Source organism: Haematobia irritans, chromosome 4, assembly GCF_050003625.1.
Source record: "Haematobia irritans isolate KBUSLIRL chromosome 4, ASM5000362v1, whole genome shotgun sequence".
NCBI lineage: Eukaryota > Metazoa > Arthropoda > Insecta > Diptera > Muscidae > Haematobia > Haematobia irritans.
This window is the reverse complement of record NC_134400.1, coordinates 2,957,718-2,985,445: the sequence shown is the minus strand read 5'-3', so window position 1 is coordinate 2,985,445 and position 27,728 is coordinate 2,957,718. Positions and strand designations below refer to the sequence as shown.

Sequence of the window (27,728 nt, the reverse complement as noted above, 5' to 3'; positions counted from 1 at the left end):
TGGCTAACCGAAGGCGTACATTTTCATCTGGTAAGTAAATCCGGTCATGTTCAGAAACTGTTCAATTTGGAAAGGAATCTCATCGGAGAAAACCATATTTGGTAATTGGTCACTTTTGTGAAAGAGAAGCTACTACTTGGCTCTTCCCAGTCTAACTTTATTTTGTGCATCGGGGAGCTTTTGCACTCTTTGAAACTTCAATGGGTTCAATCTAATTTCTCACCTCATGAGCAAGTATTCCACCACTGCAGTGAGGATTTCGATCAAATCTGGCATTTACTTCTCGGATCATTTCTGGTATTGTTACCTTTTATTCGTCCACTTTTTGGACGGGCTCACTTAGGCGATATTGTCCGATACCAAATTAACTAAAAGTACCTATTACATAACAGGTTGGCTGATAAGTCCCCGGTCTGACACATAGATGGGGTCGCTAGTATTAAATGCATATTATTTTTATATAGTACCAACCTTCAAATGATTCGTGTCAAAATTTGACGTCTGTAAGTCAATTAGTTTTTGAGATAGAGTGTCTTTTGTGAAGCAACTTTTTGAAATCAACAATAATTGATTGGTATGCAAAATTCAAGCGTGGTGAAATGAGCACGGAGGACGGTGAACGCAGTGGACGCCCGAAAGAGGTGGTTACCGACGAAACAATCAAAAAAATCCAATCCAAAATGATTTTGAATGACCGTAAGATGAAGTTGATCGAGATAGAAGAGGCCTTAAAGATATCAAAGGAACGTGTTGGTCATATCATTCATCAATATTTGGATATGCGGAAGCTCTGTGCAAAATGGGTGCCGCGCGAGCTCACATTTGACCAAAAACAACATAGTGTTGATGATTCTGAGAGGTGTTTGCAGCTGTTATTTCGTAATACACCCGAGTTTTTCCGTCGATATGTGACAATGGATGAAACATGGCTCCATCACTACACTCCTGAGTCCAATCGACAGTCGGCTGGGTGGACAGCGACCGGTGAACCGTCTCCGAAGCGTGGAAAGACTCAAAAGTCCGCTGGCAAAGTAATAGCCTCTGTTTTTTGGGATGCGCATGGAATAATTTTTATCGATTATCTTGAGAAGGGAAAAACCATCAACAGTGACTATTATATGTCGTTATTGGCGCGTTTGAAGGTCGAAATCGCGGCAAAACGGCCCCATATGAAGAAGAAAAAAGTGTTGTTCCACCAAGACAACGCACCGTGCCACAAGTCATTCGGAACGATGGCAAAAATTCATGAATTGGGCTTCGAATTGCTTCCCCACCCACCGTATTCTCCAGATCTGGCCCCAGCGACTTTTTCTTGTTCTCAGACCTCAAAAGGATGCTCGCAGGGAAAAAATTTGGCTGCAATGAAGAGGTGATCGCCGAAACTGAGGCCTATTTTGAGGCAAAACCGAAGAAGTACTACCAAACTGGCATCAAAAACTTGGAAGGTTGTTATAATCGTTGTATCGCTCTTGAAGGGAACTATGTTGAATAATAAAAACGAATTTTGACAAAAAATGTGTTTTTCTTTGTTAGACCGGGGACTTATCAGCCAACCTGTTATGGGCACTTCTAGTTATAACCCACTCGATTATTTTCTTCTTGAACGCGATGCAACAATGCGGTAATGAGAAACAAAAGATTTATTCACATTTAAAAATATTTGGTTTTCGAGCCAAATATAAAGCCATCACACTATTAGAGCTCGACCGAAGTATCGGCTTCGGCATTCGCCCAAAAATCTTTTTTGAATAACATATATTCATATCGACTTCGGCCCATTGTTACTTTTTTATGAACATCGGCTTCGGCCAAAAAAAAAACGCTTCGGTCGAGCTCTACACACTATAACGCTTTAATTCCATTACGAATAGCTCTATATCTGAGTGCAATATGCTTTTATAAGCTTGCAAACAATAAAATTAACTGTCAACGGAAGACATTTTTCAGCTGTGGTTTAGAATCCTGAAATTTGTTGCAATATCCTGAAATTTGTTGCAATACATATCTGCGACCCTTTATCTACCATTCTATGTCCATTTATCTTCTCAATTGAACAACTATTGTCCTAGTGTGACACTAATTGAACGCCAACTCCTGTCACTCTTACAGTGGTGGTGGACCCAAAAACACCATGTACCATTTAGCCACACAAGGGATTTTGGCATCCATGCCAATTGCTTGGAGCAAACTTTAAACCAAAATTAAAATAAAAAAACCATGAGGTTGGTTCAAATGCAACAGCTGGCAATATTGGGTTAGCCATAGGTCTGCAATAGAGCAAGCTATTCCATTTCGTTTGGAGCCATCAATAATAGATTACAAGTTGGAATGTTAAAAACAATACAATCAATAGCTAAAAAAAAACACTCCATGTTTTTGCAAAAGAACTGTTGTGTTGGCCATAGAGAAGTTTGTGGGATTTTCATGGAAGGAAACAAAAAAAAAGAGCTTTTATTTTGTATAGACCGCTTAAAAAGGAATTAGGGACGTAGAAGCCAGCGACTAAACGAGATTTTGTTAAATGTGGGTTTGGAAATTTACTAATCGTTTAATGATTTTTAAAATTGTTGCAAATCAACAAACAATAGTTTCTTAAATCGGTATTTAATGGCGTCAACATTGGTTAACCGATTAAGAAATAACATCGGACAAATTTTCTATAGAAAACACAGCATCGGTTCCACACACAAATTTTTTTTTCTGATTCAATCACGAAATTAATTGATCCAATTTATTTTATAATTGAAATGTCTTCAATCACAGAAATGATAGTGTCAATTAAAAATGAATTGACAGCCAATTAAAAAAATTAATTGGTACAATTAAAATCTGAGTGCAATAGGAAGAAATTTTTCAGCTGTGGTTTAGAACTCTGAAATTTATTGCAATACATATTAATTTGTGTGATTGATTTTCGTTTCCATTAAAAAATTTGTTGAATCAATTAAATTTTTAATTGAATATTTTTAAAACTCAATTAATATTTTAATTCGTTTATAGAAATCTTGGATCAAGGATTTTTTTTTTGACTTACCTGCATATTTAAAAATTAAATCCTTTTTATTGTGGTTTTTCATCCCCAGTCTCTTATTTCCTTGTAGTTATTAACTGGAAATGGCCGCAAACAAGTATTGGACTGGAAAAAGAAAAACAAAAATAATAAATTAATCTTTTTTATATTGATTGAGAGTATAGAAAAGTCGGACGATAAAATAAATCAATAACACAAGAAATGCTCAAATGTGTAAACTTGGGTAATTATATAATATGTTTGGGCATGTTTATCGTATATAAACAAGTATATACGGCCGTTATATCGTCCAGGCCGAATCTTATGTACCCTCCACCATGGATTGCGTAGAAACTTCTACTGAAGACTGTCATCCACAATCGAATTACTTGGATTGTGGCAATACTTGCCGATGGCAAGGTATCTTAAAACTTCTCGACATCCTATTCTAGTCCATACGGGACACATATTAGACAAAAAAGGCAGATTAAATACGTATATAAATTAGTTCTTGATCGGCATAAATAAATAATTACGAACCGATATGAACTTTTGCACGGTAATTAGAGAGCCATAAATGAAATATGGGGGTCGATTTATATGGGGGCTATATACAATTATGAACTGATATGGACCAATTTTTGTGTGTTTGGGGATCTGTTTATCTGGCGGCCATATATGACTAACAATCAGAATACCAAATTTTGAAACAAATCGGAAAATTTTCTTCCTCCCAAAGGCTCTGGAGGTCAAATTTGGGGATCCGTTTATATGGGGGCTATATGTTATATAATTATGGACCGATTTGGACCAATGTTTGCATAGGTGTTGATGCCATATATCAAAACCACGTACAAAATTTCAACCTAATCGGATGAAATTTGTTCCTCCAAGAGGCTCCGGAGGTCAAATTTGGGGATCTGTTTATATGGGGTCTATATATAATTATGGACCGATATGGACCCATTTTTGCATGGGTGTCAGAGGCCATATATAAACACCACGTAGCAAATTTCAACCGGATCGGATGAAATTTGCTTCTCTAAGAGGATTCGCGAGCCAAATCGACCCCCAGGATTTATATGGGGGCTATACGTAAAAGTGGTCCGATATGGCCCATTGTTTCGTTCGGAAGTTAGCGTGATTTCAACAGACGGACGGACGGATATCGCTAGATCGACTCAGAATTTCACCACGATCCAGAATATATACACTTTATGGGTTCTTAGACCTACACGCAAAAAAATAATTTTTTCCTCCCAAACGAAATTTTAGACAAACAAAGTTCGTTTCTCATTTGCTTTTCGCTGTAAGGAAGTGTATTTGGAAGAAAAGTATGTACTTTTTGTGATAAACGTTTATTCTTTTCCAGGATGTAAAAACAATTTCATAAAGACAAACTCAAAAAAAAAAAAAACATTGTTTTCTTGCTAATTGCATTTTCCCTCACATCTTTCTAACATCCACGAATTTTTTTAGATCTCAACACCTTTTCCTGTAATACCAACAATGTAGAAGAAATTATACGATTTTATAAATTTTTTTAGCTTTCGCCTGGGCGGAGAATCGAACCGCGGACCACGCACTTTGTAAGCCAGCACACTAACCACTGAGCTATGTACCTGTTATGGTCATCAATAGATAAATATCCATATAAGTTAAATTTATATAGCATAGCTTGCGGCGCCCACGAACCGAATGAACAAAGTTTATTTAACAGAAACAAACATTTAGTTTGGCACCGTGGAGCAGTGGTTGCTACGTCCGACTTGCATGCCAAGGGTCGTGGGTTCGATCCCTGCTTCGACCAAAGTTTTTTTTGTTGTTGTTTTTTTTTTACATATATTCCAGATGTGTTCGGAAGATTCCGAAAAAATGTTCAAGATTATATTGTAGTATATTAAAATTTGAGCTATAAAACGTGTCTTATTAAATACCTAAAGTCAGAAAAGAACAGTGTTTGATATAAACGAAATGGACTGTGTTGTTGTTTCAAAAATAACTTTTTTTATTGAAAAAATAAAAATTTTGTAACAAACGAATTTTTTTGGTGATAAAAGTTTAAAATTTTCGAAGCAATTCAAAAAACTCTAACAAAAGAAAAACATTTTCGGTACACGTTTTCCAAACGTTTTTTTTCTTTGCGTGTATACTTCGACGTGTTACAAACGGAATGACATAGTTAATATACCCCTCATCCTATGGTGGAGGAGGTAAAAATGCTTTTTTTTTTTAAAGATTTAGCCTCTTTGGAATCAATACCAAAAATCCTTAAGTGAAAGTAAAAAACTTTGGATTTAATTAAACTTTTTTTTTGAGTGTAGTCAACTCAATTCGTCTCACCTGAAGTTTTTGTTTTTTACTTGGTTTTCTATTACTTGAATGTGCCGATATATGTGTACGTGTGTGTGTTCATTGTTATTGTGATCTGGGAGGATTTTTATTAAATTAAAGCACGCAAAACTGAAAATTTGTCAAACAGAAGAATGTGGCCTTGATATCATTCAATTGTTAATTTTAAAGTTATGTCTACAAGGCAATTATATAGTATGGCAGTCAGGGCTGTGGAGTCGGAGTCGGAGTCGGAGTCTTGGAGTCGGAGTCTGAAGATTTTGCTGGAGTCGGAGTCGGAGTCGGAGTCGTAAAAATTTTGCTCGACTCCGACTCCGGCTAAACCAAATTTTTTAAAACACTTCACATATTTGTAACTAAGCAAGTTTTTACGCAAATTAGTTTCCATTGCGTTATTCATTCGATCAATGTACAGCATGATTGTAAATGAAAATCAACTTCCAATTACGGCTATCTTTTTATGTTTCCTAGAATGTTTGACTAGCAGATGGGCTGGATCGATCCATTTTAATATCAATTTATTTGAAATATCAATTTATTTGAAATGTTTCGAACAATCGATATTATTTTTATTTTATTTTAAGGCAATATACATATGTGGAATATTGGCAGAAAATTTTTTCAAAGTTGTTTTTATAGAAAATTTTGTCAAAATGTTATTTCTATAAAAAGTATTGTCAAAATTTTATTTCTATAGCAAATTTTGTCAAAATTTTAATTCTATAAAAATTTTATTCAAAATTTTATTACTATAGAAATATTTTTTACCCTGCTCCACACTGTGGAACAGGGTATTATAAGTTAGTGCATATGTTTGCAACACCCAGAAGGAGACGAGATAGATACATGGTGTCTTTGGCAAAAATGCTCAGGGTGGGCTCTTGAGTCGATATAGCGATGTCCGTCTGTCCGTGAACACATTTTTGTAATCAAAGTCTAGGTCGCAGTTTTAGTCCAATCGACTTCAAATTTGGTACAAGTATGTGTTTCAGCTCAGAATAGATCCCTATTGATTTTGGAAGAAATCGGTTCAGATTTAGATATAGCTCCCATATATATTTCGACCGATATGGACTTATATGGCCCCAGAAGCCAGAGTTTTACCCTTATTTGCTTAAAATTTTGCACGGTTCAGATTTAGATATAGCTCCCATATATATCTTTCGCCCGATATGGACTAATACGGTCCCAGAAGCCAGAGTTTTACCCCACTTTGGTTGAAATTTTGCACAGGGAGTAGAATTAGCATTATAGCTATGCATGCCAAATTTGGTTGAAATCGGTTCAGATTTAGATATAGCTCCCATATATAGCTTTCGCCCGATTTACACTCATATGACCACAGAGGCCAATTTTTAACTCCGATTTAGTTGAAATTTTGCACAGAGAGTAGAATTAGCATTGTAGCTATGCGTGCCAAAATTGGTTGACATCGGTTCAGATTTAGATATAGCTTTCATATATATGTTTTTCTGATTTCGACAAAAATGGTCAAAATACCAACATTTTCCTTGTTAAATCGCCACTGCTTAGTCGAAAAGTTGTAAAAATGACTCTAATTTTCCTAAACTTCTAATACATATATATCGAGCGATAAATCATAAATAAACTATTGCGAAGTTTCCTTAAAATTTTAGACTTTCCTTACTTGTTAAATGTATGTATTTGGGACAATCCTTTATATATAGCCCCCAACACATTTGACGGATGTGATATGGTATCGAAAATTTAGATCTACAAAGTGGTGCAGGGTATAATATAGTCGGCCTCGCCCGACTTTAGACTTTCCTTACTTGTTTTCTATAGAAAATTTAGTCAAAATTTTATTTCTATAGAAAATTTAGTCAAAATTTTATTTCTATAGAAAATTGAGTCAAAATTTAGTTTCTATAGAATATTTTGCAAAATTTTATTTCTATAGAAATTTTTGCAAAATTTTGTTTGTTACACAAAATTTTTTTTTTTTAAATTTTATTTCTATTGATAATTTTATTTCTATAAAAATTTAAGTCAAAATTGTATTTCTATAGAAAATTTTGCCAAAATTTTATAGTAATAAATTTTTTTATTAGAAAATTTGGTCAAAATTTTATTTCTACAGAAAATTTGGTCAACTTTTTATTTCTATGGGAAATTTTGTCAAAAATTTATTTCTATAGAAAATTTAGTCAAAATTTTGTTTCTGTAGAATATTTTGCAGAATTTTATTTACCAAACAAATTGTTTCTAAAATTGTATTTTTATTGATAATTTTTTCAAAATTTTATTTCTATAAGAAAAAATTGTCAAATTTTATTTCTATAGCAAATTTTCTCAATTTTTTTTCTTACTGATGCTCACTGATACTCACTGCTATAAAAATGTATTCAAAATTTTATTAATATAGAAATATTTTTTTCTATATAAAATTTAGTCAAAATTTTACTTCTACAGAAAATTTAGTCAAAATGTTGTTTATATAGAATATTTTGCAAAATTTTATTTCTATAGAAAATTTTGCAAAATTTTGTTTGCTACACAATTTTTTTTAAATTGTATTTCTATTGATAATTTTTTCAAACTTTTTTTTTATAAAAAATTTTGCCAAATTCTATTTCTACAAAAATTTTATTCAAAATTGTATTTCTATATATTTGGTCAAAATTTGATTTCTATAGAAAATGTTGCCAAAATTTTATTTCTATAGAAAATTTAGTCAAAATTTTGTTACTGTAGAAAATTTTCCAAAATTTTATTTCTATATAAAATTTTGCAAAATTTTATTTACTAGACAAAAATTTTTCCAAAATTGTATTCAGTGAGCATACAATTTTGGAAAAATTGCTGCTAAGTCGAAAGCTTGTAGAAATGATTCAAATTTTCCAATTTTTCAATGAATGAATCATAAATGCATTTTTGCGAAATTGTCTAAACAATTATAAATATTTCCCAAATATTGCCCGAGTTTTGAAGAAGTCTGATTTGAGATTTTATCAAAATGTAGATCTAAATACAAAGTTGTGTAGAGTATATTATAATCGGCCCGCCCGACTTTAGACTTTCCTTGCATTTTTATTTTTCGTTAAAATTGTGTTACGTCCCATAACGTTAGATTTAAATTTAAAGTACATAGATTTTGTAGAAGTATATACAATTTTGTCTTCAGATTCAAATTCATGCATATGGAAATATAAACCTTTATATAGCTCGCAACAAATTTAAAGGATTTGAAATAGTATCAATAATTTTGGTCCACAAATACATATACTGTTTGTATATTCTCATATTATGATGGGTATTTATATCACTATTTTATTTTTTAAACATTGCCATAAATTTGAAATATAGAATTCAATTGGCATCTAATGTGAAATTAAGATATTTTTTGGCACACATAAATAAACACGATACTTTATATCGTCCACTTACGGTACCCCCACAATAGAACTACAAATTAGTGGTATTAAAATGAGATTTAGTTATATTACCCGGAGTCGACTCCGGAGTCGGAGTCGGAGTCGAGCTGATGAAAAATGCTGGAGTCGGAGTCGGAGTCGGAGTCGAGCAAAATTGGCTCGACTCCACAGCCCTGATGGCAGTAAATTATAGTTGTGTCAGGCAAATACTATGGCTTATCACGAGATTAATTACCACAGAAGAAATTAAGTAGAATGGCTGATGATACTATTGCTCATAGGTAATTTAATAATGCAACCAAAATTCCTTTTGACAATTAAAAATAATTACACCTTGTGTACATGATTTGCTTATGAAGGATTCATTTGTGTGTGGTGGTCTGTGCTACATATGAGTGCATAAGTTGTGAGACAAATCGTAATTTAATTTAATATCCTTTTGTTGAAAAATCACGCTCACGAAAATATGCTGGACTTTTCGAGTTTTCGAATATGACAAAGTTTACATTCGTTATGTAAACTTTTTAACAAAATTTTTTCAAATAAATGATACACTCAAAGAAAATATACTTTCCTCAGGAACGAAATTCCCCTTTCTTATAAAGTAGTTTTTTTATACCAAACAAATCCAAATTTATGATATGCGATTCAACGATTGTCTCTAATTCTTTTTATTTCCATTTAAAGAAAATTCTTTAGCATCAAAAGAAAATTTAGCTTGTCTTAAACTTCGTTCCTCAGAAAAGAAAACTCTTCTTTCAGTGTATCTTCTACTCACATTCCCATTTTGAAAGAATGTCGACTTTTAGTTAGTCATTTTAAAATATCAAAGTCGATTAGTCAAATTCCAAGATTATAAAAGGTTAGGTTCGGTATGATGGCAGCCTGATATTTCAGGCTCACTTAGACTATTCAGCCCATTGTGATACCACAGTGGCGAACTTCTCTCTTATCACTGAGTGCTGCCCGATTGTATGCTAAGGTCAATGACAAGGGACCTCCTTTTTATAGCCGAGTTTGAAAGGCGTTCCACATTGCAGTGAGACCACTTCGAGAAGCTTTGAAACCCTCAGAAATGTCACCAGCCTTACTCAGGTGGGATAATCCACCGCTGAAAAACTTTTGTCGAAACTGGGTTTGAACGCACGACCCTGTGTATTCAAGGCGGGCATGCTAACTATTGCACCACGGTGGCAAAAAGTCGACTTCGACCTTTTTGCTAAAAGTCGAGTAGTCGATTTTCGACTTTTGTATACCTACTGCGCCCAAAAAAAAATACTTTCCTCCGGAACGAAATTTCGCTTCAATGTAAAGAAATTTCTTTTTTTTTTTGCTGCACAGAAAAAAATTCACGAAATTTTTTCCAATTAAAGTCTTAATTGAGTTTTAAAAAACATTCAATTAAAAATTTAATTGATTCAACAATTTTGTTCATTGAAACAAAAATCAATTACAAAAATTAATAGTATCAATTAATTTTTTAATTGGATCAATTGATTTTATCATTTCTGTGATTGAAGACATTTAAATTAAATAAATAATTGCATCAATTAATTTCGTGATTGAATCAAAAAATGTTTTTTTGTGTTTATAAAAGAAAATTTCAACAAATTTAAAAGAATATTTTGATTGTCTAAAATTTCATTGAAAGTAAAATTTTCTTGTGTGAAACTTTCACACAGATGAATGAAGTAATCTAGATTCTTCTCACTTTTGCTTGATATGACTTCGATCGGTAATCTTCTGGTATTTTGTTCCAATTTCCGTACAATGTCTTTTTTTCAGCACATTTTTTAATCCCTATCCCACCCGTGTAACTCAACTGAGATTTATAGCCATTCATGGATTCCAGAAACAAAATCACTGTTAATTACTCGATAGCTATTATTTTTTGTTGCTTTGTAAAAAATCCTTCTCCATTATTTTTCGGGTGTCATTGTGAAAGGAAATTGATTTTTAAATGGTTTCCTTGACTTTGGAACATTTTGTTGAATCCTTGAATTGTATGCCAATGAATTTTAAAGCTTTGCTCATTTGTTGTTGTTCTATTTGCCTTGCTTTGTAGAAGCAAAATAACAACAGCAACAACAACAAAAAGTGTCATTAAAAAATAATAGCTGTGTGGTGCGCTGTTGCTTAGCTCGATTGTGGTTATTCTTTGATTATTGCTGTTGACATTCATTGTCAAGGCGTGTCATTTACGGCAGCTATTTAATGTGATTACACTTTAACTATAACTACTCGTATGTGTGCGTGTGTTTTAAAACACCCAGCAGGAAAATATACTTTCCTAATTTTTTTTTACTTAACAAGAAAGATTATTTAACCTATATTTTAGAATACAAAATTAATACTATCTCAACGATGAATTTTTTTTGGGAGCCACCGTGGTGCAATGGTTAGCATGCCCGCCTTGCATACACAAGGTCGTGGGTTCGATTCCTGCTTCGACCGAACACCAAAAAGTTTTTCAGCGGTGGATTATTCCACCTCAGTAATGCTGGTGACATTTCTGAGGGTTTTCAAAGCTTCTCTAAGTGGTTTCACTGCAATGTGGAACGCCGTTCGGACTCGGCTATAAAAAGGAGGTCCCTTGTCATTGAGCTTAACATGGAATCGGGCAGTACTCAGTGATAAGAGAGAAGTTCACCAATGTGGTATCACAATGGACTGAATAGTCTAAGTGAGCCTGATACATCGGGCTGCCACCTAACCTAACCTAACCTAACGATGAATTTCATTTCATATAAAGACATTTAAATTAAGTATATATTTTGCTAAACAATATATTTTTAAACAATATTTGTATATATTTTATATTAAAGATTTTTTTATTGTATTTAAGAAATCTATCTTTGAATTCTAGATCCTTTCGTTGAACAAGAAAGTCTTTGATGTAAGGGCAATTTTATTTAAAAGTAAAAACATTTTTATTTAGAGTCTGGTCATATATTTAATATGTGGATAGGAACATTCGAGAAATATGTATGACTTACATTCGAGATGCTTCCTAAAATCTGTCTCTTAATTTTACATACTTCCGTCGGAGTAGAAAGCCTTTGCATTTAGGCAAATTTTCTTTAAAGTAAAAAAATATATTTTTTATTATTAAGAGTTTGCTAATATTTAAGATTTAATACTTTTTAATGAAAAAAAGTAAAATTCTATAAAACAAGTTTGTTGAACTGGTGCTAAAATTAATTTATGCAAAAATTTAATCGTTCACCCAGAAAAAACTAAACCCACGTAGGTTTATTTTAGAAAATTTAGAAATTTTGATTTTAACCTAAAATATTAAAAAAAAAATGTAACTAAAATATTTTTGTAATTTCAAAAGGATACAAATAAGTTAACGATTTTTGTCAAATTTAAGAAAATTAATTAAAGATACTATAGTTTTTTTCTGTTGTTTAAGAAAATTTCATATTTTGAAGGAAAACATTTGAGTTTGAAATTGTTAAAAAGTCTTTGGCGCTAATTGTTAAAAAGTCTTTGGCACAATTAAAAAAAAAATACTCATTTGAGAAACTTATGAACTCAATTTAAGTAAACTTCACCCATTTTAGGAAAATATGGACTATTTTCAAATTTAGTAAAATCGTGTACTTCATTTGTACAAAACCTTTTCTCATTTTTAGTTCACTTCTCTAAAGTATGCAAAAAATAATTAAAATAAGAAAAAAAATTATGAACTAAACATGGATATAAAATTCATCAACCGTACAAGTAAATTCAATGCTAACTTAAGCAGACGAAAATTTTCGAACACTTTTTTTAGTAAAAAATGAACAACGCCGTGGTTAGTATAGTAATTATTTGGCACCAATGATGGTTTTTATTTACTTTTAGTTCATTTTAGCTTTTATGACAAAAAAATGGAATACAATTTAGTTCAATTTTCTGTGTATGATGATGATGATAGTAATAAGTGTCTTTTTTTAAGAAAAATAATTACAAATTATAATGCTTTAGAAAAATAGGAGTATGTAGTAGCAAATCAATTATGTGGAGTTTCCAAGCTTCAAATAGACTATATTTCCTCCCTATTTGTGCCGCTGGGTATAAGTGTACGTATAGGTGTTTATGACAAAAGTGAAGGACAAAAATGAGTACCATAAACACGATAGTATCGAGGGAACATTTTACAATCGATGGTGTTCTGTCAACGGATAACAGATCTAAATATGCACCAACATTGGAGAGGTTTAAACAACGAGATGGATTTCTGTCATACCTTGTGCTTGTGCTTCTCGCAAAAAACTTGCTCGGTTCCAAAGATTTTATTTCTATACTAATGATTTTGGTATTGATTCCGAGCCAAGCGAAGCGAAGAGTTGATGTAACAGTTAGGGCACAATCTAAGACTAATGACAAAACGCTTTCAATGAATGGCTTATCACCTTTTGATCAAATAAAAAAATCCTTTGTATCATAGAAGGGAGCAAACGTGGTACAATGGTTAGAATGCCCGCCTTGCATAAAGAAGGCCATGGGTTCAATTCCTGGTTCCATCGATCACCAAAACGATTATCCCACCTCAGTAATGCTGGTGACATTTCTGAGGGTTTCAAAGCTTCTCTAAGTGGTTTCAGTGCAATGTGGAACGCCGTTCGGACTCGGCTATAAAAAAGAGGTCCTTGTCATTGAGTTTAACATGGAATTGGGCAGCACTCAGTGATAAGAGAGAAGTTCACCACTGTGTATCACAATGGACTGAATAGTCTAAGTGAGCCTGAAATATCGGGCTGCCACCTAACCTAACCATCATAGAAATGCGTCTTCTATGCTAAGCAGGAAGGAATAGAAATCTTTGTACTCACGACAACAATGACACCATCGTGGTCTTCTTATAAATCAAGAGAGTTTAATAGGAAAATACATAAAGCTACGATGACATCATTTATCAAAATTTCATTATTAATAATAAATACAGAAAATTCAATGAAACTATTTCCATTTTGATCGAACTTCGAAGGTATTGTAACAATAAGCCAAACAATTTTCTCCTGGAATAGCCCATATCCATTTTGTATTCATTTATGTACTTAGGAGGAGAACTTTTGTTTTATAGTTGATTGGGTTGGGGATCACAAGTTTTTTTATGTTACTTTAGTTAATTGGAACTCATAATAAATCAATGGGCTTACCACCAAGTATCCTACCATCAAAGTAGTTTTGCCTTGAAGTAGGCGAGAACATTTGGTTTTTGTGTACATGTGTCGTTATTAAAAGTTCATTAAACTCTAGGTCTTAATAATTAATTTCAAGTTTGCATTGGAAAGAATTGTCACATTTTCTCAACAAACATCGTTATGAAAATGATAAAACGGCTCTTTGGACTGGAAAAACAATGACTATCTATCTCTATACACTTGGCTTATAGGTCCTTTCACCCATGAGCCCGAACATACTGTCGAAATGTTATTTTAATCCTAAAATATGAGAATTTTCAATTTACTATAACGTTGAGGTGGGCGACGTCATGTGACATAGAAACCCAATTTGTTTCTAGAGCCCAAACAAATGTGGAAGAGCATAAAAACCGAAGTAAAGTTCTCCAAGTGCAGCAACACCATAGTCCATAAATTGGTAGTGGGACAAATTTTTTTCTTTTGCCTTTTTCATGTGTAGTATTTAATGGCATAAACGTGACATGAGTCATTTGGAATGGGAGAAGCAGTAGATATAATATAGGGAGGAAACGGAAATCAGCAAAAAAAAACTTCTCTATGGTTATGAACCAAGAAAAGGCAAGAATATATGTGTGGGTGTGAGAGATTGAGTGTGCACGTGTGCGTGTGTTAGAGAGTCGCAAATAAAAAGGTGTGAGTGAAAGGAGAAAAATGGGAACGGTAAAATTGTTTTCCCAAGTGAGAATGTGAAAAGTTTAAAGTGAGAGAAACCACATATTAATTTTTTGTGAAAGCCTAGATACACTGCAGGAAGAGTTTTTTATATTTACTGATGAAGTACTCTTCTCTTCTTTTCTCAGATCGTACTTTTTTCAATTTTATTGTTCAAAAGCAAAAATGTTCAAAATAAAATATTAGAAACAGTTTTGATTTGTTCGAATTGGCTACCTTCGGCACGAATTATGTCCTTCAAACGGTCGACAAAGCTATCACAAGCTGCGCGAAAGTAGTTCTGCGGTTTGGCCCATTCCCGGCAATAGTGAAAACGTTTTAAAATGCCCCAGGTGCAAAAGTCCAACCGATTGAGAACCGATAATTTTGGTAAAGCCGGTGAAACCTCTCAGACATGTACTCCCTCGGTCGCCTACATTTTATCCACATTTGGGATGAGTCTAATTATGAGAGGTTAATTTTATTGTGTTAATATAGAAAAGGCCTCATGGATTGAGGTTTGGTGATTTTGGTGAAACCTCTCAGTAGTGGACTCCCGCGGTCGCCTAAATTTTGTTCACATTTGGGTGGGGTCCAGTTATGAAAGGTTAATTTTATTGTGTTAATATAGAAAACGCCTCACGAAAATTGTCCGGGTTTAAGGCCCCAAGTTTAAAAAAATTTACTCTAATTTAAGGAGTTTCACACACATTTTTCGAAAAATGTTTGACATACGTCACAGTCTTTGATACCATTTGTCTCCCTTAGAAAAATTTTATGTTTGAAAAAGTTTACAAACCAGACAACCTTATAGGAAATAACTTTTCAGTGTATCTTTGATTTGTGTGCCATAGAAATCCTTTACAGTTTACAACCCGAAAAGGGACAAAAACGGACATATTTCCTTTTCATTGTCTTCAAGTGTCTTAGTCATTTGCTTTCTTAAGTACTTTTATGGTTTGCCTTAGAAACTAAAAGGGACATTTGCTGCCAATAGCTGGAAGACCAAAAGTTTGTATCGTTGCTCTTCCTGAAGTTTTTCATGCTTTGTGTAAATAGGTATGTATGAATTACTACCGATAGCAAGTGGTCACGCATTTACTTGTTTGTTGTGTTACCAACGTACTTATCTTTAAGTGACTCCCTGGTTAGGACAATTTTGTCAAAGGATACTCACACACACGCACATACGTATAGAGTGTTAAGGTGTATTTGCAGAAGACCCAAGACCACTTTACTTGTGGTTATTCAGATCACGAACTGACATTGTCTGTTAAATCTACGCCATATATCATTTTTAAGGTAAGAGATCTGTCTAGAAAAACAGTTCATGTACTTAAGGTTACTTAAGCGTAATAAAAAGATTTCATGCTGCTTGAGAACCCTACAGTTCTACTATTAAAATAATTGTTTGCACCAGCGTTGCCAGAATTGTTTCACCAAAAACCGCTAGATTTGCCCAAAAAAATAGCTAAAAAAAGCTAAAAAATGCTAAAAAATAGCTAGAAAAAAAGCTAAATTTTTTTTGTATCAAAAGTCACATTTTTTATTGAAATTTAACAAACTTAAAGGCTTTATTTCACTTACAATGCATATTATTTTCATTTTAATTCCACCTCTGTGAGACTGTAACAATATCTAAGGCATATTAGCTCTGTTTGCGTATTCGATACATTTTGATTACTATCACAAATTTTTTACTGGAAGTCCTTCGTTTTGTGGGAGCTACCTTCCCAACACCTCTTTTTTATTTACTTGTTATTTTAAAATATTAAATGATCTAAGCATGCTTTGGATTTGGTAAAAAAATTATTTGTCATTTTTTTTTTAAATAAAATTTTAGTTTGGATTTGAAATTGTGAAAAATTCGAAATACATTACTTTTATTTAAATTGTAGAAAATACCTATAGTTTAAATTTCCCAGTAAAAACATTTTCCTTTTCTTCATGAGCTATGAAAGTGCTTTAAAAACGTGCTAACGCCAACTTAAATTTCCAAATTCAGGCTCGACTTCAAGTAGAAATGATTGTATATATACGTTTTTAAAATAAAGTGTTGAAAAACATCTTCTGTTTTTGAACGCTATTGTGGTTTGTGGTTAAGATGCAAAAACTCCTCACATTTAAAGACTATTTCATTAATTCTTCCTTCTTTCATGAAAACATACCCATTTTTAAGTTGAATCACTTAATTATAAGGACAAAACGACTTTATCGTCTTTTGGACAAGGAAAACAGTTTATATAAAAGAAATTCACAAATGCTATTATAACAAAAATTCGCGTTCGTATAAACGAGTCAAATGATAATATTCCCAATAATTTACTGACAGTTTATCTAACAAATTTGTATGGTAATAGTAGATTTAAAGTTTACGATAACTTGTAAAACTTTACAACAAGGTGTGTTTGCTACAAAAATGCCCGCATAATGGCTGGACTCATTATTAATGTTTCAACTGAGCTTTGAAATATGTGGAAACCCTTATACTTGCAGCAAGGCTTAGATAAAAACGCCGATTTATCCATATTTCAATAGAAACATGTGGAAAATAAAAAAAGCCAAAAATAGCTAAAAGGGTCATGAAAAAAAAGCCAGAAAAAAAGCTAAAAGCTAAATGCATTTTTTTCCCGCTAAACGTCTTCAAAAAAAGCCAAATCTAGCGGGAAAAAAGCTAAATTGGCAACGCTGGTTTGCACAAAATTTATGCTTAAGTCATGAAACATGATTTTTTTAAGAAATTTTAATTAACCTTAAAAGACTGTTTGTGCTCACTAATTTTAATTAATGTTGACATATTTCTTAAGCATTAGAAAACAGGAGGAAATGTGTGTCTACACAAAAAAGTCCTTAGTTAAATTAAATTTAAGTTTTATTTGTGTTTTATTGCAAAAAAATATTTATTATATTATTTTATATAGTTCAATTTTATTATTTTTTTAATGCTTTGGAAAAACGAATGAGAAAATCGAGTCAGTGGGAACATTATTTATGTGAAATCGGCGTGATAATCTCAGTTTTCTAAAATTAACCAAGATTCAGTGAACCCACCAGCACTGTTAAATTTATTTATTTTTTGAAAGATTTACTAAATTCATGTCTTCCAAAAAATAGTTCCGAATTTCTTAAAAATTGTAAATTTTATCTATAATGCGCCCATATTGAACTTCGTATAGTACCAAAGATATTTTTGCAATTTTGGACTCCAATTTTTTTCTTTCCAGCTACGAAATTTTCTTTAACAGGTTAAAAAAATTCTTGAATTTGTTGAAAAATATTTACTTCCACTTTTTGGTGAAATCGTCGTGACATCTGCGTTTGGAATATAGTTTAGTTAAACATTTTTAAACTTAACCAACCGTGGTGCAATGGTTAGCATGCCCGCCTTGCATACACAAGGTCGTGGGTTCGATTCCTGCTTCGACCGAACACAAAAAAGTTTTTCGGCGGTGGATTATCCCACCTCAGTAATGCTGGTGACATTTCTGAGGGTTTCAAAGCTTCCCTAATTGGTTTCACTGCAATGTGGAACGCCGTTCAGACTCGGCTATAAAAAGGAGGTCCCTTGTCATTGAGCTTAACATGGAATCGGGCAGCACTCAGTGATAAGAGAGAAGTTCACCAATGTGGTATCACAATGGACTGAAAAGTCTATGTGAGCCTTATACATCGGGCTGCCACCTAACCTAACATTTTCCTTCCTTATGGGTTCACTGTCAAGGCGGGGAATATTTTTTTTATAAAAAAATATTAAAAGTAACGAACATTCTTCTATTTAATATTTCTTTGTTTTAAAGAAAATTGTCCTTAGTTTAGGTTGGGTATAGTGGTTGCCCGTTTGTGTAGGCTTACTTAGACTATTCAGTTTATTGCCATACTACAAGTGTTGAACTTCTCTCTTATCACTGAGTGCTCCTCGACTCCAAAGAGTGCCCTTATCAATGAGTGCTGTACACACCGAAAAAAGTAAACTGTTTTATAGGAAGAATAAACTAACTCGTACGAAAATTGAACTAAATTTTACTCCACATTTTGAGATTTCCACAAAGCGTTGTTAAAACCAGGAAAATTGAATGCCCCGTTGTACTTTTTAACTGCAGTTCTCGAAATTATACCCTCTCATAGAAGAAGAAATTAACTAAAATTAAAGAAGAAAATCATTGGCGCCAAATCATGACCATTTTAACTATACAGTAGTTCATTCTTACTATTTTTGGGAATTGTACGAAAATTTTCATTTGTTCATATTGTCTGATGTGTATGGTCATTGAACTTTATACTCACGTTTAGTTCTTAAAATATTTGAGACATACTTAAAAAAACGAAATTTTCATTGGGCTGTGGAAAATTTCGCAAAAAATAATAAAATTTAACTACTAACAAATAATTTTTTTGCAATAAAAATAAGTTAAATTTAGCGTTAGTTTAACTAGGGATTTTTTTCTGTGCGATTCTATGTTTTTGTCAATGACAAAATTGTCCTTAATATTGTATAAATTATTTATCCTAAAATTTAGGTTGAATAATCTTCCATATTAGGTCAATATTTCTTTAGTATAATTAAACTAGTCAGATTACTTGCTTCACAAAACCAATTTAGCTGAGTCTTCCTACAAACCAATTAATTTTTTTCGCTGTAGCAAAAAATATTAATTGCATAAATTACTCGAATGCTAATATTCAGCGGCTGAAATTGGATTCGGGTGTTAAATGGATGTATTTATGTCATTGTCCTCCTCTGTAACAAAAACTCTTGCAACCATTTCCAAATATAAAACTTTAAACACGTAAAGGTATTTACAAGCAATTTGTTCGCTTATACAGGAGCCGGTAACAGCACGGAGAGTATAGCAATAGAAACTAAGTGCAAAAATTTAGGTGAAACTTCTATGAAAATGTTAGTGTTCGTTCCTTATATGATAAGAAGTATGAAAACTTTTTTACTGGAAAATCTACCCGAGATTACTTGCTAAGTATTATAAGTCCTTAGAATTGCTTAAGACCTATGGGCCACGGCTTTGGCAATAACAACTCACATGTTTGCCAAGGAGATTGCAGTAGTAAAACAAAAACAAAAAAGTTTGCATAAATTATATCAACGTCAGGAAAATGAATACGAATGGTTCCTGACCATACTGTAATACAAAAAAAAGAGTTCCAGATGAGAAGGTAAAACTAGGAAAAGCTGCAGTGGTTTTGTTGAAATATTTTCCAAGCCAAATGAAGGTAATAGCGTTTTTTTTTCTTAATACCGGCCCCATTTTGCATGTCATTCGCCCGAAAAGCAAAAGCAGCAAACTCACCTCAAGCATACCACAAGACTCGACTATTAAGCCAAAAGACGAACATTAATTTCTCCTTGTTTAAATATACATGGTGAACCTACCATAATGTGCAATAATAAACCCTTTGTCTAAAAAACACATTTGACACATATAGCTAGTTGGACAAAAATACAGTAATGAGCTATTGCATCTAAAACATTTTATCCGTAAGGAGTATATCTCCTATCCCGACTATTGGACTAAAGATCCGCAACTGGAAGTCACTGAGATACCAGAATGTGTGACATGAGTTGCAATTTAATTCAATATAAGCTAGATGATGGTGCGAGGAATAGTATACAATCCCGCTTGGTAACGAATTGCTCTGAAATGCTAGAGGATTGTGAAGGACTGTGTCTTTTTTAAAACTATGATTATTGTAACATTGTGTTTGAACCACCCTTAAGATCTCTATAGTATATATATGTGTGTAGTCATGAAGTGAAATATATTCTGTCAAGGCGGGTGGACTTCATGCCTGTATATTAGAATTTTCCCCAGAGAAAGCAATAGGACTACAAACGAATAGAATTAAAATTTCAGTGAAAGCGAAAGTATTCCAATATGTTCACCACAACGTTATATAACTGCCAATGACTCTCGCATAGAGGAAAATATAAGAGGCCTACGAGTAATATGACTTTGATAAACGTCTTGATGATCAACATTGTGATCAGTGTTAACGTTGCGGCACTCTTTAGTGGCAAATTTGCCACTTTGTTCAACCATTGAAACTTTTGTGCCATACTTTTTACATTTTTGTGCCATTTTTTGTAGCGTTGTGTCACAATTCATTTAATACTGCAACATATTTTGTAAATTTAATAATCCCAAAGTTTACGCTTGTTACACTAATTTTGTGATTACTTTTCTCAGAACACATGTACCCCCTAAAAATATGCAACGAATATTGTATACAGTAGGTAAATCGTGTTTTTCCCCAGAACTATTATACTAATTTTGTGATCACTTTTCTCAGAACATATGTACCCCCTAACATATGCAATAAAAGTTATATATTAGTAGGCAAATCTTGTTTCTCCCCAGAACTGTCAAGTTTAAGCGTTGATTTTCGGCGAAATCCAAAATAAGGTGATTATTAGGTTAATTTAAATTTAATTTGAAAGAAGTGATTTCAAAATTCTATTAAGAATTGAAGTTGTATTTTTCTTTATGAAAAATTGTGCCATTTTTTAAATGATTGAGCATATGTAATAATGAAAGATAGGTTTGCAAGGGGTTTTTGATATTTGATAATGTTTACAAATAAACTTTAGCTCCCGAAATAAACGACCTACCTAGAACTGTATCAGACTGAAAACCCATGATAAATGGAATTCGAAAACCACGTAAAGCGAGGTGGGTTTGACTACATGTCTTTTTTCTTTTTTGGCCAAAAAAGCAGTTTGGAAAACTCTGCAGATTCTATTTTCGTATCAATCATGACAAACCCTCTCTTATAACCACGGTTACCACACACTACCATATAAAGCCCCAAAAAACGCACTGGACTTTATAGCTATCAATAAAAATATTTAAAATATATATATTAAAAATAAGTAAACTTTTTTGACGGTATGAAGGTTATTGTGAAATGTTACTTAAATTATCTGCACTATTATAATGAACTTAAATGAATTTGAAATATACATGTTGCTCCATGAGAATATGTTTTAATAAACTAATAAACGAATGGGATGTACTTCATCTGATAGTACAAACGCCAATCTAATTATAAAATATTGAGCGTTTAAGCCAACACGTAAAATATGAAGCAAATCTATTATTGATAATATTATTATTAGATCGCCTAATGGTAGGCAAGGATAAAATTAATAATAAAAATAAAATTAGCTTTTTTCATAATCTCAAATAGCGTCGTTATCAATGGCAATATTTAGTTACCAGAAGGACGTATATTAAATAGAACTACGATATATTAGACTAGATGGATGCATGTGATAAGACCTAAAATGGTCTTGAATTTTATTTTTATATGCAATAGGAAAAAATATAATTGTATTTTTAAAGATTGCAAAAAAAAAAAGTGATGACGTAAATATAAATTTTAGCAGAGCATAACATGTACACCCGGACAAAATTATCAATATTACATTAGCATGATACTGGATCACAAAACTATTGTATACATAGGGAAATAATGGTGTTGCGGGATCTTCCTACTCTACTCCTCCCAAGCCTGTCGAAAAATGTATTAATATATTAAACGAGGTATAATGTATTAAATGAGGCCACAACCAGTCTAAGCCCTCTCATACAGCATGTTTCATCTCGCTTGACCCATAAATTCCCTTAGATCAGCCACATAACTATCTCAGGAACCATCACCAATACCCACCTATCCAAGCGAATGAAACCTTGGACAACCTGTTTTTCACATTCGAGTTTTCATGAAATTGGAACATGTTTGCATTATGATGATTAAAAAGCATATGATGACCTGTGAGTTATGCAATGCTATTGATATTTATGTAGATGCCTTAAAGTATGCAAACATTTATTCTTCGATTTTATTTCACTTTTTATTGCAGTTTCTGTAGCAACGATGATCAACAATTTTGTTTAATGGTCAAAACAATTTCATCTGCAATGGCACACGTTGCTGACACAAATTCCTTTAAAATTTTAAACATGCACACATACAAATCTAGTGTATATATGAAATTTGCATATGAATGTGTACGTAACGAATGAATGAGCTTCCATGCACATATCGATGTTCACTTTTTTGTTTTAACTAAAAATTCCTTTTACTGTGTTCCCTTCATCCATACAAGATCGAGCGGGAACATTTACATAACGTTTATTTAGTTTGTATGAATCTACCACTTGCTAGAGCTGAGCGTTTCATTTGGCAAAAGGAATATACATATGTGAAGTCATGAAGCAAAAAAACAAAAAAAAAAGAAAAGCTGATTTAATTTAATCAAAAAAAGAAGAACATATTTGTGCATAAACAATATGCCAGTAAAACATTTCACATATTTCAATTTAGCACAGAAAAATGCATATGAAAAGTTGAAGCATACTTTGGATGCTATAGCATACTTATAGGATGACATTAGTTGGAAAAAATGGAGGGCATCTATGAAAGTAAGCAAAAACTGTTGCTGTTATATATGCAGTTACGTTTATGTTTCGACCTACTACCTATACCACTATTGAAGAATAAATCTTTTTTGTGGAAAACATTTTGAATTATTTTTTTAGTTTGACCTTATGGCAATAGGTATTAGATTTCGACCGAAGCGGTTTTTTTTGGCCGTAGCCGATTATTTTCCTCAAATTTGTACTTCCAGAAATTTGGTGTGTTTTAGTTCAATATTAGAATATTTTTTTATCAAATGCATAAATACAACAATAAAAGGTAATTCACTGACAAAAATGATTTTTTATAATTTTTTTACGTTTTATTTGTACTGGGTGTTTTGACTGAGACAAATTCAACACTTGGACAAATCAATATCAAATAAATTAATCAAAAAGCTTCGGTTAATCGGCCTCTTGGTGCCGAAGACCGATTATAAATTTTTGGCCAACAATCCACTGCATGCGACGAATAAACTGGAAATATCAGCAAGATATCTCCGAGTTCAATATGCGACTGTTCTACACTCAAAAAAGTGAACTCTCTATTTCACTAAAGCCAATTTAACTTTTTTTAGTTCATGGAATTATTATGTTTGGAGAAAGTATCCTTTACTTCAATAATTTTTTGCGTACGTTAGTTAAATGAACTAAAAAAATTATAATACAAATTAAGCATAAAGATTTACTAAATTCGTATTTCTCACAAAATAGTTCATTACTTCTTTACATTTGTAAATTTTACTAAAAATGTGTTCATCATGAACTTGGTATGTCAATAAAGACATTCTTGCAATTTTGAACTCCAATTTTTTCCTTCAAACTACAAAATTTTCTTTAACAAGTGAAAAAAATTTTTTTGAATTTATCGAAAAATATTTACTTATTTTTGTGATATCGGCGTGATGACAGCGTTTGTAATACTATATAGTTAAAATTTTCTAAAACCATTCAAAATTTTCTAAACTTAACCAAAAGTTTTCTTTCTGGTGGGTTCACTGTTTTTTCAGTGTAGTCGGTCTAATGGTGAGAGAATGAAACAACTTCCATTGGGAAGTTAGACCTCCTCTGAACAATTGGGAAGCAAGGAGTTTGTCTCGAAAGGGCCTCTCAGCAATATGAACATCATTAATGCTAAGAATTATGGAAAGATGACCCAAATCAGGATTACAGGTAGTATTGTTCAATCAACCAGGCGACCCGATGATTTTTGATGATATAACATTTTCTTTGCATTGCCAAATTTTTCCACATACTCTAAAACAAGAATATGGATGGAATTTAGGTACAATTTTCTTATTTGTGAAAAATTCAAATTTAGTAAAATTATGTAGTTTTTGTGTAAAACGTTTTTCTTATTTTGATTTAAAGTTTTTAAAAACAAAATCATATCAAGAGCATTTTCTCACATTGTGGCAAATTTAATTACAATCAACTAATTGACATGAACTAAAATAGAATTAAATCGGCTTTTGACATTTTCATTGAGGCTATGCAATTACCCTTCTTTCGTATGGGTGTCCTGACCATAGTCTTAATCGGAACTTTGGATATCTTTTTCTCGTTCCGTTTAACCTTTATTAGATTGGGCCCAGGTGTTTAAATTTGTACAAACAAAAACCAGGTACTTAAGTTCTTGCAAAACAAAAGAAAGCACTTGGAATAAAATAAACTTTATTTGATATGAATGCGGACAATTTCGCATAAAGCTTCTCACTTGTCCAAAGCTCTTTTGACATCGTTGACATTTAAAATTTTAATTAATCATGCATTTGGGTTTTGTCTGCGAACATTTGGACCTCTGTTGCCCATGAGACGCAGTGTGCTTCTTAGCTGTGTTTTTCTATTATTTAATAGTTTATTTATGACAGGATTAAAAACAGAAAAAATTCCAACTATCACATACACACACAAATTCATATTTAGATTCACAAGAATCGGATACAATTACAAACATAATGAATTCTTTTCTTGCACCCTCAGACGCATGGCCTCAGACTCTCATGAACCGCAAAATAATACAGCTGAGATCTTTGACTTATTGTGACCCATGGTAGGTGGTTAGTAAAATACTTTATTGTATACTACCACAGTATCCAGAAAAAATACGATGTCAACGAATAGGGGCATAAGGAAAAAATGTGGTGATATTTGGAAGAAGCGTCCAATAGAACCAAAGAATCCAAATCGATTTTATTCCATTATGAAGCAACAAACCAATCCAAATACTCTGCCCGATTAATAGAAAACAAGTATATATTTACAGCAGTAAGTTCGGCCGGGCCGAATCTTAAATACCCACCACCATGAATCAAATATTATAGTTTCCTTTGGAAACTCTTCGTCGTAGCGGGTTACTTGATAATATAGAATTTCAAGGGGGCTATTCTGCAAGCAGATCAGTACAATCAGTACGCTTCCCGAAAACAAATCCAATGATTCTATCTATGAAGACTAGATCAGATTCTGGATTTATATGAACCAATTTTGTTTGAGTGTGCAAGAAAATGATGAAATAACGCCTTTCTTCTAAAATCTGCAGATATTTACTGCCATTATTTAAATGATTATGAAGTAAAATCTGGAAATCCCACTCTCAGTTTCAAGCTATTTTCATGGTCAGTCCACCTGTTATAACTACTATGTTATTTGTAGTTCTAAAATATCTCTCGATTTATATTTTCAGGCAAATTGGATAAAATCTATGGATTTAGAAGCCCAAAAAGTAAATTCGGGAGATAAGTCTATATGGGGGCTATACACAAAACATGTGCTAATATACAGCATTTTCGGCACACCTTTGTGGTTGTAAAATACCTTTAGATTTCCGATTTCAGGTAAATTGGATAAAATCTATGGATTTCAGAAGCCCAAGAAGTAAAACGGTCTATATATGGTCTATACCAAAACAAAAACTACGGTTTCTATAAGCCCAAGACCCCAAATCGGCAGGACGATTTATATGGGGACTATATCAAAACCTGGACCGACCATTATTGAAGGCTGTAGCGTGATAACAAGACAGACGGACGGACAGACGGACATAGAATTTTTCCCTGACCAAGAATATATATACTTCATATAGTCGGAAATCGATATTATGATGTGTTACAAACAAAATGACAAACGTATATCCCGTCACCATTCTATGGTGGTGGGTATAAAAATCTGCTAAAAACAGCAGTCGGTTATATTTTTTACTTCAAGGTCTAGAGAAAAACAAATTGTAAAACTTTCAGGTTTTAAAAGTTACCCGAGGCATATTTAAGAACCAAAATTAGTTTTTTGTATATTCCTGTACTCTAATATCCTTAAAAGTTACAAAATACGATAATCAAACATTTTGTTTGCTTTTACGACTTAACACTTCGATGGGTGGTAAGGTCCCTGCACGCACACAAAAAACATGTTTGGACATGGTTGCCGCATCCATTTAATGCTTATCTAGAGTATGTAATTGTCGCGAAAACCATGTATTTTGTCTTTGTAAAAATAATTTTCGAGCGGAGAAAAATATATATTTAAATGGTTCTCAAATGCCGCAAACCTGTTCTATTATTTAAATGATAGAATTTGAGACCATTACATGGTCGCGAAAATCATGTACCTGACCATTCAATTTTTATACCCTGCGCCACACTGTGGAACAGGGTATTTATTATAAGTTAGTGCATATGTTTGCAACACCCAGAAGGAGACGAGATAGACACATGGTGTCTTTGGCAAAAATGCTCAGGGTAGGCTCCCGAGTCGATATAGCCATGTCCGCCTGTCCGTGAACACATTTTTGTAATCAAAGTCTAGGTCGCAGTTTTAGTCCAATCGAGTTCAAATTTGGCACAAGTATGTGTTTTGGCTCACAATAGACCCCTATCCATTTTTGAAGAAATCGGTTCTGATTTAGATATATATATGGACTTATATGACCACAGAAGCCAGAGTTTTACCATAATTTGCTTAAAATTTTGCACAAGAAGAACAATTAGTACTATAGTCAAGTGTGCCAAATTTTATTGAAATCAGTTAAGATTTAGATATAGCTCCCATATATATCTTTCGCCCGATTTACACTCATATGACCACAGAGGCCAATTTTTAGCTCCGATTTAGTTGAAATTTTGCACAGATAGTAGAATTAGCATTGTAGCTATGCGTGCCAAATTTGGTTGAAATCGGTTCAGATTTAGATATATCTCCCATATATAGCTTTCACCCGATTTACACTCATGTGACCACAGAGGCCAATTTTTAACTCCGATTTAGTTGAAATTTTACACAGGGAGTAGAATTAGCATTGTTGCTATGCGTGCCAAATTTGGTTGAAATCGGTTCAGATTTAGATATAACTCCCATATATATGTTTTTCTGATTTCGACAAAAATGGTCAAAATACCAACATTTTCCTTGTAAAATCGTCACTGCTTAGTCGAAAAGTTGTAAAAATGACTCTAATTTTCCTAAACTTCTAATACATATATATCGAGCGATAAATCATAAATAAACTTTTGCGAAGTTTCATTAAAATTGCTTCAGATTTAAATGTTTCCCATTTTTTTTTTTTACTAAAATTGTGTTCCACCCTAGTGCATTAGCCAACTTAAATTTTGAGTCTATAGATTTTGTAAAATCCTGTCAAATTCAGTCCAATGGAGTGATATTTAAATGTATGTATTTGGGACGAACCTTTATATACAGC

General features: G+C 32.8%; 1 protein-coding gene across 1 annotated transcript in view; it reads right to left on the bottom strand.

Moving 5' to 3' along the window:
- LOC142234740 (uncharacterized) overlaps positions 1–27,728 on the bottom strand; it is a 303,670-nt gene that overhangs the window by 26,448 nt on the left and 249,494 nt on the right. Inside the window, exon 7 of the mRNA XM_075305910.1 lies at positions 3,035–3,136. Within this exon, the coding sequence (XP_075162025.1) occupies positions 3,035–3,040 (6 nt within the window). The 5' untranslated portion in view covers positions 3,041–3,136. The remainder of the gene's footprint in view (positions 1–3,034; positions 3,137–27,728) is intronic.